At 38.6% G+C, this 17462-nt stretch overlaps 1 protein-coding gene across 2 annotated transcripts in view; it reads left to right on the top strand.

The window, feature by feature from the left end:
- LPAR1 (lysophosphatidic acid receptor 1) overlaps window positions 1-17462 on the top strand; it is a 153903-nt gene that overhangs the window by 56440 nt on the left and 80001 nt on the right. For both annotated transcript variants that reach the window (XM_043453701.1, XM_043453702.1), the window contains exon 2: window positions 14116-14275. In XM_043453701.1, the coding sequence (XP_043309636.1) occupies window positions 14231-14275 (45 nt within the window). In that variant the 5' untranslated portion in view covers window positions 14116-14230. The remainder of the gene's footprint in view (window positions 1-14115; window positions 14276-17462) is intronic.

Raw genomic sequence — 17462 nt, 5'->3', positions numbered from 1 at the left:
CCACCCTCTTCTCCTTTTGCCTTTAATCTTTTCCAGCATCAGAGTTGGTTCTTCGCACCGGGTGAGTTGGCTCTTTGCACCAGGTGGCCAAAGTATTGGAGCTTCAGCTTTAACATCAGTCCTTCAAGTGAATATTCAGGGCTGATTTCCTTTACGTTTCCTGGTTTGACCTCCTTGCAGTCCAAGGGACTTTCAAGAGTCTTCTCCAGCACCATGATTCAAAAGCATCATTCTGTATTTATCCTTTTCCAAACCCCTGGCAAACACCAATCTACTCTTCCATCTCAGAGATTTGCCTATCCTGAACATTTCATATAAACAGAGTCATAGTATTAGGTCTTGTATGACTGGCTTCTTTCACACAGCATAATGTTTTTTAAGGTTCATGCATGCTATGATAGCATTTATTATCATTTTTTCCCTTGAGCATTAATATTCTATTGTTTGGACATACAGTAAGTTCCCTACATATGAATGATTTCCATTTTGAGAGCATGTTCATAAGTCTGATTTGTAAGTCTAACAAAATTAGTCTAGTAACCCAACACAATTGACTATGTAATACTGTACTGTAATAAACTTATAACACTTTTCACACAAATAAAACATAAAAAAAAACAAAAAAGAAAACATTTTAAATCTTTCAGTGCAGTAGTACCTTGGGAAGTACAGAAGTACAGTAGTTCATGACAAACATGTGAAGTAACTTACATGATTGTACATGCGAATGAGTGCACGTTCTCATCTTTGAAAGTTCACAGCTTGAAGATTCATATGTAGGAGACTTACTGCAGGATATTTATTTTTTAGTCTGTTTATCAGTTGATAGACATTGGGTTGTTTTCATTTTTTTTTTTACTATTATGAATAATGTTTCTAGGAACATTCTTCTATAAGCTTTTGTATTGATACATATTTTCACTTCCCTTGGGTATATACCTAGGACTGTACTTGCGTGGTAACACTGTTTAATGTTCTGAAGGACTACCAGGCTGTTTTCCACAGTGACTCTACCATTTTACACTGCCACCAGCAATGTTTGAGGGTTCTAATTTCTCCATATCCTCACCAGTTCTTGTTATTACCTGTTATTTTGATTATAGCTTTCCTGGTGAGTTTGAAGTGGTATCTCATTGTGAATTTGCTTTTTTTCCCCCCAATGGCTAATGCTGTTGAGTATCTTTTTATATACTTACCAGCCATTTATTTATTTCTTTTGGGGAATGTCTGTTCAGATTTTTTCTCCTTTTAAAATTGGCTTGTGTCTTTATTATCGAGTTGTAAAAGTTCTTTATATACTCTGTATACGAGTCCTTTATCAGATATGTTTTGTAGATACTTCTCTCATTTTGTGAGTTATTTTCAATTATAATTTAAAGAGACATATAAGAGAACTGTCTTTTATATTTATCCATTTAATTACTAGTTTTGGTGTTCTCTGTTTCTTTGTGAAAATTCATCTATCCTCGTGATATAAGTTTCCTCTGTCTGATGGAATTCCTTTCTAACATTTCTTATAGTCCATGATCTGCTTACAGTGAATCCTTTCATCTGTTTTGTTTTAAAATGTTTTTGCTTAATTCTCCTTTTTGAAAAACGTTTTCCATGGACAGAGACTTATATTGATAGAGTTATTTTTTTCAGTACTTTAAAGATGTTTATCACTGTCTCCTTGCTTGCCATATTTCTGGTGAAAAATCTGCTGTCCTCCTTATCCTAATTCCTCTCTGTGCCAGTCTTTTTTTATCTGGTGGCTTTAAAGATTTTCTTGTTATCATTATGTTTGATAAATTTGATTAAGTGTGCCTTTATGCATTTTCTTTGTCTTTTATGTTCATAATTTATTAAACTTGTTGAATATGTAAGTTTGTAGTTTTCATTCAAGTTTGGAACTTTTTGGCCTTTGTTTTTCAGATATCCTCCTCTTTCATTTAAAAGTGTTAGTCACTCAGTTATGTCCGACTCTTTGTGACCCCGTGGACTGTAGCCCAGCAGGCTCCTTTGTCCATGGAATTTCCCAGGCAAGAATACTGGAGGGGATTGCCATTTGCTTCTCTAGGGGATCTTCCTGACCTGGGGATCGAACCCAGGTCTGCCTCATTGCAGGCAGACTCGTTATCATCTGAGCCACCAGGGAAGCCCTCTCTCTGTCCTTTGGGAACTCCAATTACATGTATGGTGGTCTGCTTGAAATTTTCCCACAACTCACTGATGTTCTTTTAATTTTTCTTGCTCTCCCGTTTTTCTCTCAGTGTTTCATTTTGGATAGTGTCTATTTCTCTCACTTTGCTAATCCTTTCTTCTGCAATGCCAGATTTTTGTTAATCCCATCCACTATATTTCTCATTTTATGCATTGTATTTTTCATCTCTAAAAATTTGACTTTGGTCTCTTTAAAAATCTTTTATGTCTCTACTTTTTTTAACACGTGGAATATGGTTGTAAGAGCTGCTCTAATCTACTTATCTGTTAATTCTCACATCTATTTCAGTTTTGTTTCTGCTTCAGTTGTGAAACTATTTTCTCCTTATGTTGGTCATATTTTCCTACTTCGTTGCAGGACTAGTAATCACTGACTGGATGCCAGACTATGTGAATTTTACCTTGTTGGGTACTAGATATTTGTGTTCCCATAAATATTCTCAGGCTTTGTTCTGGGTCATAGTTAACTACTTGGAAAGAATTTCATCTTTTTAGGTCTTGCTTTTAAAATGTGTTAGGTGGGATCAACTCAGTGTTTAGTTCTAGGACTGATTATTCCTCACTACTGGGGCAAGATGTTTCTGAGTGCTCTAGCCAAGGTTCTGTGAATTATGAGGTTGTCCAGTCTTGTTAGTGGAAACGGAGACTGTTCTAATAGATAGCACTCCAGTCTCTTCACGGATCCCTGTGTGCTTTTCTGAGCTGTTCTCTGGTGAGTCCTCAAGGCAGCGGATGGAGGAGCTGCAGATCTTCGGGGTTTTCTTTCTGATTCTCTTCTCTATGGTATTCTGTTCTGGTAGCTCTAGCTGCTTTGAGCTTCTTGGGTTCCCAGATATGCTTCTTTAACTCAGTAAGTTCTCTGGGTTCCACCTAGATTTCCACTGTATGGTTGCTGGATACTCTTGAGGCAGGAAGCCGGGTCAATCATGAAGTGAAAGTGAAAGTCGCTCAGTCATGTCTGACTCTTTGCAACTCCATGGACTACACAGTCCATGGAATTCTCCAGGCCAGAATACTGGAGTGGGTAGCCTTTCTCTTCTCCAGGGGATCTTCCCAACCCAGGGATAGAGCCCAGGCCTCCCGCATTGCAGGCAGATTCTTTACCAGCTGAGCCAACAGGGAAGCCCAAGAATACTGGAGTGGGTAGCCTATTGCTTCTCCAGCGGGTCTGCCCGATCCAGGAATCGAACGGGGGTCTCCTGCATTACAGATGGATTCTTTACCAACTGAGCTATCAGGGAAGTCTGGGTCAATCATAGTGCTTACCTGTTCTTTTCCCACTTTTGACATGTTCAGTATTTTGTATATTTTATTATTTTTCTAAGACAGGCAATCGTCTGGTCTGTTACTCTTATCTTAGCCCTGTATATTATTTTTCTGTAGAAAATCAAAGTATCCAAAGTATATAAATATATAATCTTACATGTAGATATGTTTCCGAGATGGGATAAATATATAGACACCTAATTTCAATATAATTTAATTTTTATTGGCTGTATAAATTGCATTGCATGGGAACATAGTTTTAAAAACTCAGTTGGCGAGCACTGTGTTATTATTTTCTGAAGTTTTCTAGTCTTATATGCTATTGTATTAAGCCCTCTGGTAGTAAAATCTTCCTCCTTAATGAACTCTTTCCACAGTACAAATTTGTAGTTGTAGAGTTATATAGTCTCTGATCCATTGTACTTTTTAGAATCGTGATGCAAACCACACAAACACATGCACTTATCCATATTATATTCCAAAAGGATTATGTAGTTTGTCAACACCAGAAAGAAATGTATCTATTTTCTTACACTGTGGGAAACACATCAGAAAACTATCTTCCAGGCATAACTTTTTTATGTTGAGGTGCAGCTGTAGTTTTAAAAATTTAAATTTATTTTATTGAAGTAGAGTTGATTTAGAATGTGTTAGTTCCTGCTGTCCAGCAAAGTGGTTCAGATATGTAGACACAGGTGTATTCTTTTTCATATTCTTTTCTATTATGGTTTATTACAGGATAGTGAATATAGTTCCCTGTGCTATAAACTAGTACCATGTTGTTTATCCATTCTACATATAATAGTTTGCATCTGCTAACTCCAACCTCCCAATCCATCTTTTCCGCCTGCCCCTGTTCCCCCCTGAGCAACCACAAATAATGAGGTACAGTTTTAAACCACTGTTCTTCAATTCAGGCACTCAGAATTTGTTTTGACTTATTTTCTGAAAAGTACTTGAAATTTAAGCTACTGGAAACCTTAAGTAATGGAAGATGCCTCTGTCCACAGAATCCTTTGCTGTTATTCTGGGCTGAATGCTTTTCTTATCACAGCTGCAGACTTCTATATTTTGGCCAGCTATTTTGACAGTATGCCTCCACCCCCATTTGCTTTCCCTTTTTCCTTCTTTTCCTTTCCCTCACACCCTTCTATTCTAAGTAATTTGGGAATTACTTCTGATTTTAGAAACCTGCATTTGCTCTTAGAAGAAAATATCCCTCAAGACTCCTCCATTGGCTCTGGTTGGAAGAATCTAGCTCATCCTGAGGGTTGATTATATAGTTATAATCTCTTTGTCCTGAAACCTGTGGACTACAGACATTCCAACATAGCTCAGAGGCTCTCTCCATAAACATCCCTCAATAGAAATGTACCCACCCTATCTATGCTTTGGGATATTTACTTTTTTGGGTGGAACTCTTGATTGCCTAAAGTCTTTGCAGGCTCTGGGTCCCTATGCAAATGGCTGGGTCGAGGCATGCAGATAACAAAGAGTTCGGGAGTTTGGACATTGTGGCCTTGGGTAATGGAAAGAAATAGGGGGGTTGTAAGCCTGTTTCTTATTCAAAGAGTAATTCATTTCGTTGCCCTTTCAGGAGGGTTTTTTGTCCTTTCAGTTGACTTCTCTCCCTTTGCTCTCATCCCTTTCTTCTTGCTCTCTCCCTTTATGATTTAACATGCTCATGAGTTTCTTTCTTTCTTTTTTTTTTAACTTAGAGGATATGTTTCTCTTTTGGCCAGTTTCTGACCCGTTATTCCTCAACTTCGGGTTACCCCCATTTTCTAAATAATATCATACAAACTAGCTTGACTTGTAAACAGAGTTTGACTAATTCATCCTTGGCCCTAGTAGTGACAACCATGCCGAGATTTTTTTCAATGCGTTTTTTACAATACCTGGTTATTTTGACAAGTTTCAGGATAGCATCTCTCCCCAGCAGGAGCACTTTCCAAAAGGGAAAGCTGTATACCTGTCAATACAGTCTTTGAAATCAGAACTGTGAGTTTGTTTAAATACTTTCTGGCCAGTTCTCTAGTCTGTAGAATCCTAAACTCTGCCGGAGTGCCCAGGAAGCAGTGCAGTTGTGGTGCTTGGGTTTCTTTTGTGCAGATCTGGTGAGCAGGATGGGCTCGCTGTATTCCTGCGTTTGAACACAGGAGCCCATTGCCATGTGGAAAGAATGGTAGACTTTTAGGGCAAGTGTAAGTCTGATTGAAAAGCTGGAAAAGCAAATGGAAAAACTGATCCTATCAGTTTTGTGAAAAAGGGAAGATTTAAGAGCATGAAATATTGTCTGCAGTGTGTAAACTGAGGACTTCCCTGGTGGCAAAGAACCTGCCTGCCAATGCAGGAGATGCAGGTTCCAGCCTTGGGTTGGGAAGATCCCCTGGAGAAGGAAATGGCATCCCACTCCAGTGTTCTTGCCTGGGACGGGGAGCCTGGCAGGCTATAGTCCATGGGGTCACAGAGAGACTCAGACACGAGTTAATGACTAAACAACAAAATGTAGTATTGTATGACTCAAAATGTGAAGAATGTTTTCCTTTTTCTTGTGATTTCCTGGAGTTTTTAATCTTAGTTCATCACAGTTATATGCATTTCAGTTGGACAGTTTCTTTTAATAGTTATAATAGCTGCATTTTTTGGTCAGCATTATTATCACAGATATTCCTTGTTTACGTGGATTGATAAGAAGCTCATGCTGAAGCTCTCTTGAGCACATTATTTTGATTCATCACCTGTATTATGTCATCTGTGGAAATTTCAGGGTGCAATATATCCTGATTACATTTAATACAAGTGCCTTGTTCTTGCTATTGCAGATAAATGATGCCAGGGCTGAATGTATAGTCTGAGTCATGCTGCATTTTTGACAAAATGAAATGTTGCTTCTATGTCTTGTCAACTGTTGTGGCTGAGTTGATGACTGTGTTCAGCCTAAATTTTTCCCTTTGTGATTTTGATTTTTTCCCCATTTTGTTTTTTCATGGGAATTCTTTTAACTCTTGAAGTTTATTTATTTAATAAACCTGCATTTCAGTTGTAGATCATGCACTTCATATTTTTCCTGGAATGAGCTCTTTCTTTTAATTGTCGTAACATATAAATGACATATAATTTACATTTTCAAGTTCAGTAGAGCTAAGTATATTTACCTTGTTGTGAAACAGGTCTTCAGAACTCTCTTTGTCTTACAAAACTGAATCTCTCTGCCTATTAAAAAACAACTCCTCCTCTTCTCCCTCCCCAGCCCCTGGCAACCACCATTTTACAATACTGTCTCTATGAATTTGACTGCTCTAGGTACCTCATATAAGTAGAATCACAAAATATTTGTCTTTTTGTTACAAGCTTATTTCACTTAGCATAATGTCCTCAGGGTTCACCCATGTTGTAACATGTGCCAGAATTTCCTTCTTTAAGGCTGAATGATATTCCATTGTATGCTTTTAAAGTACTGCATTTTGTTTATCCATGTATTTGTCCATGGACACTTGAGTCGCTTTCACCTTTTTCTCTATTATTGTGAATAACTGCCATGGACATGGGTGTTCAGGTATCTCTTTGAGACCCTGCTTTCAATTATTTTGAGTGTATATACCCAGCAGTGGAATTGTGGGCTTAAAAAAATTCTATGTGTAATGTTTTAAGAACCTGCCATTCTGATTTCTATAGCAGCTGAACTATTTTGCATTCCCCTGAGCAATACATAAAGGTTCCAATTTCACCACAACCTTGCTTATTTTGTTAGCAACAATTCTAATTGATGTGAGGTGTTCTTATGCATTGTGGTTTTGATTTGCATTTCCCTAACAGTTTGTGCTGTTGACTGTCTTGTCAGGTGTTTTTTGACCATATGAATGTCTCTGTTTATTCAAGTTTATTCAAGAAATGTTTATTCAAGTCTTATTGTTTAGTTCAGTTGTTTGATTTTCTTCTTGTTGAGTTTCTTTATATATTCTGGATATCAATTGCTTTCTAGATATATGATTTACAAATATTTTATCTTGTTCCATGGATTGTCTTTTCATTCTCAATTATGTTTTTTTGCACAGAAGTTTTAAATTTTGATTTAGTGCATTTTATCTTTTTTCTTTGTGTTCTTTAAGCTTAAGAACTTAACGTCTTTTAGGAAAAACTTACTTTTATTGTTAAATAACTTATGTTCTATTTGTTCTTTCTGGGTGTACCAATTCTTCTTCTATTGAATCTGTATTTTCTATGCTCCAGAGCCATAATTTCTAATCATTCTAGTAACTATTATATTAAAGCATGTGTGATTTTTCTTAAACTTGTCTTCTGTGGCATCAACTTGGTCTTCTATAGTGGCACTTCTGCCTGTTGTAGTTTTAAATACACTTTTAGTTTCAACAGTTTTATTTTCTTTTTCCTTTTTTGTTTTTATTTTTTTAATCAGTGTTATAAAGAGTCAAATAAGCTATATGAGGATTTCTAAGAAAAAGGAGTTCTTTTCTCCCTTCCTGCCTTTCATCTTCCCCATAACTGCCATTTTCAGTTGGTTTAGTTGCTTCATTGGGTATTTGCATTGCATCACCAAGATTTATCCTTGTACTACTGGGTCTGTCAGTTTCAAGTATTGATAGGCATCCCTGTGGAAGATGTGTTGCACGCCTGCTCTCCTCCTGAACCTCTCCACCCTAATACATCAGGTTGTGTTTCTGATCATGTCAGTTTTCAGTATTAACGTTATTATAACCTTGTTAATATCATTCACAGCTGAGCCATCTAGAACTCCATGAATCCTTTTCTTCTTCTGTAGATTCTTCATTCTCTTTTAAATTTTCATTTTTCTTCTTGTGTGTGCTTACTTTTCTGTGTGCTGGTTATTCTGTTCTATATACTTAGGATTCTGTGTGGTCTTTCAATCCCAAACTATCAGTTCTAGAAATCTCTCAACATACTCAGACAGACAGTCTGTCCAGTCTACTTTGTCATCTCGCAATGTCCTTTCACAAGCAGGCCAGGAATTCCCTTTCTTTTTCTCCTGAATTGAACTTTTGTTCCCGTATCTCACGCCTTCGTTTTGACTAGTTTCCTCCCTACTTTGCGAAGGACATCCTGCAATGAGACTGTAGATTGTAAATCACTTTCTTCATTGTCCATTGTCTTCCGGCTTCTAGGTTGCTGTTGAGATATGCAGACTTTTTGATTCCTAATCCTTTGTCCAGGAGCTCCCTCTATCACTTTCTGATCAGTTAATAGGAATTTTAAAAAAATATTTTTGTTTTAAAAAAAATCATGATCATGTGCTTAAAGTGGGCATATTAAAATTGATAAAAGTCCTTCTACATTTCCAGTTACGGGTTTTTAAGTCTTCTATTTTGTTTGAATGGGCGCAGCATCTTCTTCCTGATGTTACTGTTGTTAAGATATTCTCATCTGCTCAGATTCCAGAGAAGACTCTTCCAGTCTTAGCCTTTAGAGATAAGGCTGGTTTCAGATGCTTAAGATAAATAAATAGATAAATACTGAGCAAGAGTTAGTCATAAATACTGACACGACTGAGCGACTGAACTGAACTGAACTGAGCAAGACAAGCTATAGCCCTGACCTTCCTCTTGTTCATCTTGTTCACCCAGGTTTGAGGTTAAGAGTTTCTTGTCTAGTTTCTGCTGGACTAGAGAGTATAGAGCTCTCTGAAGAAAGATACATGAAATCTGAATTTTTTTCCTCCCTGATTTAACTGGCTCTATTTATGTGTAATACTTTTCTAAAATTTGAAGGATAAATGTATCATTCCTGGTTTCAGCATTGATGACTTCTTTCCTCCTTTGGTACTTTAAGTTCATCTACTTATTTGGGGAATGGAAGTTTTGAAATCTTTAGTCATGTAGGCCCCACCCAAAGCTGTGGTTTATCTTCTGCTTCACTAATACCATTTTCTGCTTTTTTATTCTGTTTTCTACTTTATTGACTGCCTTCATTCAGGTCCGAAATTCATAATTTTTTGGTTAATGTTGACTCATGTTTGATCTCATATTTTCCTAAAGTTACCTTTTATGTTGTATACCTATTTCTTAAGTAAATATTTGCTCTGACTCTAGAGTCTTCCTTCTCTTGAGCTGCACAATATTTTTCATTTGTCTGGTGGATATGAATTTTTCTGTCTTATCCTTAGAGAGGGAAGTCTGTGTATATTCAGTTTCAGGTATTGCCCTGTATTCTTTTATGGGGCTGAAATGAGTCATTATTTGACTTAAGTCCAGATGAAGGAAAAAGGTTAGATTTATAGTAGATAAATTTGCCAAGTTAGAAATTCATCTTCCTATGAGGCCTAGGAAAAGAGCCAGCCAGCATCAGCTCCAGAAGTAATCAAAGGGAATAGTTGCCTCAGAACCAGAGACTTTTTTTTAAAGGTATTTGGTGTTACACTCAGTAATTAGAAAGATCATTGTCACTTGGCATGCCTGCCCGTATCAGAAGCCAGTTGGTAGTGCTTTCTTCCCACATATTTTCTGGGCCAGTCATTATGGCCACATGTAAATTAGAAGTAAATACAGCCACAGATTACTTGCTCAGTTGGAGCCAGGAACCCCTTTTAAGGAGCTGGATGTATTTTAAACGTACTCCAGCACTCCCTGGCTTAGTGCACTCCTGCCCTCATCCCTCTTAGCAGGGAACATCATTGCGAGTCTATTGGGGTCTCATTTACTTATTTTCTGTCCATGTAATTATAGTTTCACATGAAAGCATGTTGAGCTTTAAATGTTCTCCAACCTTCCATGTTGATTCTTGCCAGTAGATATTTCTGAAAGTCTGAGCAATAGGTGGGATCCATCTGTGGCTTCTAGGATTGAGTCAGGATATTTCCTTTTCTTATATTCAGTTGGTTATTTTCTGTTAATCTAGCACAGAACCATGAGCCTATGTGGCTTTCTTACTTGTAAATTGTATTTTATCTAAATATTTTTTTTAATTGAAATATAGTTGATTTACAATGTTTCAGTTTCAGGTGTACAACAAAGTGATTCAGTTAGACTTACATACATATCTATTTTTTTTTTCAGATTCTTTTCCCTTGTGAGTTATTTCAAAATATTGAGTATAGTTCCCTGTGCCATATAGTAGGTCCTTGTTGACTATATAGTGTGTGTGTGTGTGAATTTTGAGCTGTGGGGAGGGATTTTGAGGTGATTCATAGCCAATGACTGTAAAATGGATGAATAGGCATGTCAATCGGTGACAAAGCTCATGTTCTGCTAGTAGCATTAGGTGTGGTTTTGTGGTTTTGAGAAGGATGATAGAGATTACAAGTCATGCCTAGAATGGAAAATGGGGACAACTAGGGAGGAAGAGAAGGGAAAATAGTGATGGCCAAGGGTACCTGGGGTTGATGGAGCCAACTCACACTGCTTGGTGGTTTCCTGTTATCGAGAACTCAAAGAAAATAGAGGGTTAGGCTGAGGGCTGGTTATAAGAACTTCAAGACAGATATCTAAGTACCTGGAAGAGTTCAAAGAGGGATGAGTTTTTTAAAAAAATCCTGTGCAGCTCTGTAGCTGTCAGTCTGGGGCTCTGATATATCAAAGTAATCTAGCCTGCTTGGCCAGAGACTGAATGGCATCATTACTTAGGAGATTGTCTTTGATGTCATCACATCTCTTCCCCATGGTTTGTGCAGTTTTGTAAGTAAGTTGAGCAGTACATAGGTTCCATGAATGTAATTTTCAGACGTTGCTTCCCAAAAGAGCTATTTTATACTCTTTGAGGTAGTATTGCCCTGCTCTTACATTTTCAGAGTTAAGTAACCATACCCCATCTTATTTATAAAGGGCTTCTCATAGTGTAAGAACAGGTTCAACATACACTTTCATGAATCTTCTAGTGATCCACACTGAAGTAAAGTGAAGTGAAGTCGCTCAGTCGTGTCGGACTCTTTGCGACCCCACGGACTGTAGCCTACCAGGATCCTCAGTCCATGGGATTTTCCAGGCAAGAATACTGGAGTGGGTTGCCATTTCCTACTATCCCAGAAATAAAAATCTCTTTGTGTGAAAAAAGGAAAGGTTCAACAAAAAATGTCTAAACTTGATATTCTTCTTGATGTTCTTCTTCAAAAAGGAAACTAACAATCTGTATTGTCCACTGTGTAGCTCAGGGACGTGTCACATAAATCAAAACTAGGGGTACATCATTAACATTTATGTGGATGAGAGCAGGGTTTGGGGAAATAGGTACTTTGCAGGACATGTGACTTGCATCTTACTTCCTTCAGAACTTTCTGAAATGTTTGTTTAGAAAATCTCCAAGCTCTTTCTCTTGGTTAATTTTCATTCACGTGGAAGGTTCATCAATGGAAAGGCCCTGTGGTGGGTCCCCATTCAGGTCTCAGCTCTGTTATTTCCTGGCCTCATGACTGGGAATGACACATAAACCCTTCAAAGCCTCAAGTTTCTTATCTGTGAAATGAGTTGACAATATCTACCTCAAATTGTACGTGAAATGACTGCACCCACGCTCAGCATCTAGTAGGTGTTCATTAAATCCCAGTCTCCTACCCTTTCCCCTTTTGCTACCAGCAGTGATGCCATATGGCATTTGTTACACCCATTTCTTTATCCTTTTTCGGACTGTAAGCTGGGTACCAGCATTCACATTTTGGGCAACTCTTTGTACCTGAATATGGAAAATATTTTAAGGTTATATTGCTTAATGATGTAACTCAGCAAAAATGATATTGGACCCACATGAATATTTAAGAATAGAATCTCACTTGCCTTCCATATTTCTTTTCGGTTATTATGCTGTTCATATATTCATAGAACAAGATGGTGTGAACTGTAAATATGTGAGAAGGAAAAAAGGGGGAAGAAGTAAGGGTGGCACAAAATGATGCCAGGAATAAGTTCAGTACAGAACAGTGCATCATGGGGCCCTATAACTTTCCCAGGGTAGGGTTGGCTTTCCGACAGCCCTCACAGAAGAGGAGAGGCACTCTGTGGATGTGTGCCTTCCTCCTGGGCTATTTATTTAACTTCGCAGTGTGATGAACAGCAGATCTTTCCCCCCTAAAACTGGGATTGAAGAGAACTTCACTGTTGCCTCAGGGTAGCTGTGGAATTTTGTGTGGATCGTTAGACCAAAACGTCTTGGCAGCTTTACTTATTTGTTAATTAAAAAATAGTCACTGACAGAACATTAGAAGAAGAAAATAGAAAGGTGCCACAATTCTCAACAATGAAAACCTAAAGTGTTTAAAACCGTAGTATGAAGGATAATACCCGAAGACAGGATAACAATCAGAATAGCGGTTTCAAAGAAGTTGCTGCCAAACCTAGGTTGTTTCTTAGGAAACAGTTCTTCTGAGGTTATGTGACTTGCCCAGCGTCATCCAGCTAATAGAGAATAGTGCCAGAGGATTTGCAGAGACTTGGCTTAGATATCCAACTCCACCGTTACTAACTGCTCAAGATTACTGACTTGGATTTTGTGATCCTGGTTCGTGACTTTTACTGTTATGAAGAGTATCATTTCCCATAGTATGAAAGTGTTCTGGTGTCATTGCATGCTGGGGAAACCAGAAAGTGTATTTACAGACAAATGCTGCCTTTTTGAGGCAGGGGTCAGCTCAGTTTTATTCATTATGCCCTTAGTTCACTATGGATGCTCCATAAATACATTTTGAGTAAGAGAAAGGATATTGTTAGGTGGTATGAAAGCAACCTAAAAGTGAAAAATTGACTTAAAATGAAAGTATTTTCTTAAAGTTTTTTTTAAATTAATTGAAGGATAATTGCTTTACAGAATTTTGTTGTTTTCTGTCACACCTCAACATGAATCAGCCATAGATACACATACATTCCCTCCCTTTTCACCCTCCCTCCCATCTTAAGGTCTTAAAATGAAAATTTGTCCCCCTCTGTACTAGATTGAGATGTGGAAATAAGTCACATCCATCTAGCATCCTCTAAGAATGTTGAGAGGAACTGAGAAATGGACTCTTCCTCACACCTGTGGAAGTTTGATTTACGAAGCCCCCTCCCCCACTGCCCATCCAAGTACTTATTCTTGTGACCGACTCCTTTAACTTTGGGGTATCTTGCCTTTCTTTAATTCTGAAAGTGGTAACAAGTTCCCTAAGGAAATGTAGACATGGAACACATTCACTGAAATCTCATCTGGGACTGGGACTTGGTGCTCTAGGACTGATTCTCCATGAACAAAAAGTATGATTGCACTCATCTCTCTTCATCCGCCCTCAGGTTTTCAACTGGGTGGGTCTCTAAGACACTTGATACTTGTTATTTTATTTGTTCTTTGCCTGTATACCGAAGGCTCTTAATTGTGAGTTACTCAGTTTCTTATTTAAGGATAAGATGGCCCTTCGCCCTTCCTACTCTCCCCATCTTCACAACTTGAAATCACCTGCCGCAGACATCTGGCTCGCATGCCAAGTTGGCGTTAGATTCATGAAAACATATCCGCTGACCCTGGTCCAGAGGTCCTGGCACTGAGACATTAGCTGCTCTGTAAGACGTTCCTCCCTGGGTTCCTCTTTGCGTTCAGCTGGTAGCTGGCTTTTGAGATGGGGTTTTTGTTTGTTTCGCTGCCCGTGGCCACAGGTGCTTCACTCCCGCGTGCTGGGCCTCTGAGGCTAACGTGGATTTTCCTGCCCTTTTCCAGGTCCACGGTTGCTCCTAGCATGACCACAGTCTGATCAGCAGCCAGGAGCATCTGACCCCCGTGTTGTGCGCCTCAGGGCTGGGGCCTGCTCACCGCCCACGCCGCCAGCGCTGCCATGGCTGCTGCCTTTACGTCCAGCCCTGTCGCTTCACAGCCCCAGGTACGTGATTCAGACACGCATAGGTCTGGGCTAATCATAGTTTTGTGGACTGTTTCAGCTGAGTTTCAGAACCTGTGTTTGGCTCCGGAGATCACGCGTGTCTCCTCTGAGTTCTCGTTTGGTGGGGATTGGGATGAGTGTTTTGTGAGGGAGGTGCTTGTTTTCGGCACCTAGGATGCCTGGCTGCTACTGGAGGCATCCAACTCCAAATCAAGACAGTCAGTAGCAAATCCCCCTGTTGGCTTTTTTAGGGTTTATCTCAGAACTGGTCTCATCTTGTATATAACAAGTTTTCTGAGTGTTGTCTTGGTGTCCTCCTCCTCTAATGATGATTATTTTACCTTGACCTGTTCTAGTAACTTTGAGAAGAAAATGCAATTCCAGAAACTTCTGAACCACAGTAATGTGAGTTACTTTTACTGTCCAGAGAAGAACAGTCACACAACAGGAACATTGTTTTCACTGTTCTACAATCTGATCTACTGAAATACTGACTGAACCCTTTCAGTTTCAGGAGGCAGCCTGGCACAGTGAAACAGACTTTGGAGTCATTAGACATGGGTTCACATCTCGATTATTGGATAAAGGGCCTTAGTCATGCTGACCTCACTCAACTTCCATGTCTTCTCATGTAGTCATCCCTCAGAGCGTGGTTATAGGGATTAAAGGAGAGGATCTATGCAAAGTGCACATCAACAAGTGTGATTACCCATATGCTCTTCTTGCACTGTCTTCTCCTCCTGTTATTTTTTGGCTGCACCGCACACATGTGGGATCTTAGTTTCCTGACCAAGAATCGAATCTGTTTCCCCTGCATTAGAAGCATGAAATTTTAATCACTGGACCACCAGGGAAGTCTCTTCTCTTCCTTTTAGACTGTGACCTCCAATCACATTCATGAGAATCACTTTTAGGGCCAAGGTTGAAGAAAAAACCATGCTTTTGAGAAAAAGTCATATTGATTGAAATTTGAATCTTTATGATAAAAAATACTTTTCTACACTTTTTTTTCTTTGTATCATTTTGCAGGCTACTAAATTTTGTATATACTTCTTTATTTAATTGAGTATAAATTTTATGATATGGAGCCTTCATAAGGAAATGAAGATCTGAAGAAACAAAACTATGCTGGGGTATTTTTTTTTTTTGGTCTGATTTCTAGAAGAATTTTTTATAAAATTTAAATATAGTAGATTTACATGTTGTATTAGTTTCAATTGTACATCCAAGTGATTCAGATATGTGTGTGTATATTTTTTCATATTCCTTTCCCTTATACCTTATTACAAAATATTGAGTGTAGTTGCTTGTGCTATAGAGTAGGCCCCTGTTGTGTATATTTTAGGTAGGGGTGTGTGTGTCTGTGTGTGTGTGCAAAGAAAAGGAGGGAGGGAGAAAGAAGAAAAAGGGGCTCTTCTATTTTATTTACTGTAAATGTTTTTCTTCTTCTCTGAAAGACTTGGGATTTTATCACATGGGTGTAGTCATTGCTGTTTCTGGGCATTATAAAGTTTGTAGTGTCATTTTCCAGAATGCTTAGCATTATCACCATCATGTGTATTTCCCTTTCTGGTAAACGGATCATTGCCTTTTCAACACTTAATTTACTTTGGGTGTTTGATTTCCATTCCCCTCAATAGTGTTCTTGGTACCCGAGAGATGTGGTAAGTGGGTGAAAAGATTTAGTGCCTGTTACCTAAGGTCACCATTTCAAAGTCCACTGGAGTTGTTCCCTTGCAGTGACTATTCTTGGCCTTTGTGGAGTAAGTTAGGCCCCGGCACAGGTTTCCTGGAGGACACTTCAGCACCCTAGTCTTGCTGCTCTCCTTTGTCAGCGTTTCCAACAGCATCATCTTACCTACACATCTTTGCTCTCACACAAGCTACTATCAGCCGGTGAGTGATATAAATATTTTTAAATGACTCATTTAATGAAAATGTTTAGCACCCATCCTATGTAGAAAGAGGTCATATTTAACATAAACACTTGAGGAAATGTGTATTCTTGTAAAGTCTCTGTGGGGAAGTAAATTGGTCCAGTCACTCTGGAAGGTAATTTGACAGCATCTGTTAAAATTATAGACCTTCGTACATCCTCTGTTCCCGTCTAGATACTTATGTTAGAAAAACACAATTCCAAGGATATGTGCAGGGAGATATTCACTGAAGCGTTAGTTGAAGACCAAGCAGTAGAAAAGTTTCTAATATTCAATAGTAGAAGGACTTAATAAAGTCAGTCATGTTGATATGATTTAAATACAGCAATTAAATGAGGATATCTGTCTATCTCAGAACAGCTCTGTCTCCTCAAGATATCCAATGGAGGGAAAAGAAAGCAAGATGCAGAATAATACTTACAGAAAAATGTAATTAAAACTGTAAAACAAGACCATATGTTCTTAGGGATAAACATATGGTACATTAATATAAATGCATATAATGAAAAGTCTGTAGTACACATTGTCCACAGGAACAAAATTGCCCCCAAGAGGGCAAAAAATGGATCTTGGGAGATGAGAAATCCCTCCAGAGCTTAACCCTGCCTGATGAAAACCTATTCCTAAGTACTTAATTTCTCCTTAGGGAGAACTTGAATTTAATTAAAATTTCTTCCTTGAGAGTCACCAGTAGAAAAAAAAAAAAAAAGGAAACGCTGGTCTAGAAGGATGCACAAGACTCTGCAGTCACACTGCCTCAATTCAAATCCTGGTTCCAACATTTACTAACTGAGCCCATGGTGGGAGGGGAGAAAAAGTATTCACTCTGTCAGTGCCTCCATTTTGTCATCTGGAAAATGAGCATCATCATGAACAAGCCAAATTCGCAGGGTGGTTTTAAGGTGGAAATGAGGTCATGTGTGTAGAATTTAGAAGAGTATTTAATATATTTCTCGGTACATCTCAGTATTGTTCGGCAAGCACTGTGGCAGGCCTGGGGATGCAAGATAAAGATACAGCCTTTGCCCTGTCAGAGTTTAGAAATATACTGGGAAATACCCAGATAAGGGAACAAAAAATTAGAGTGCTGTGTCTCAAATGCTATAATATGGGAAGTAAGGGTGCTCTTTGGGGTAAAGTGGAGTGATGTGTAGGGTTAGGGAAGACGTCTCAAAGGAAGACTACCAGCTTACGAATGAGTGTAAGTTATTCTGGTAAGGGAGAGGACATAGCCTGTGTGAATGTCAGGT

The sequence above is a fragment of the Cervus canadensis genome, chromosome 30, assembly GCF_019320065.1.
Source record: "Cervus canadensis isolate Bull #8, Minnesota chromosome 30, ASM1932006v1, whole genome shotgun sequence".
Lineage (NCBI taxonomy): Eukaryota > Metazoa > Chordata > Mammalia > Artiodactyla > Cervidae > Cervus > Cervus canadensis.
This window is presented reverse-complemented; position numbering and strand designations above follow the sequence as displayed.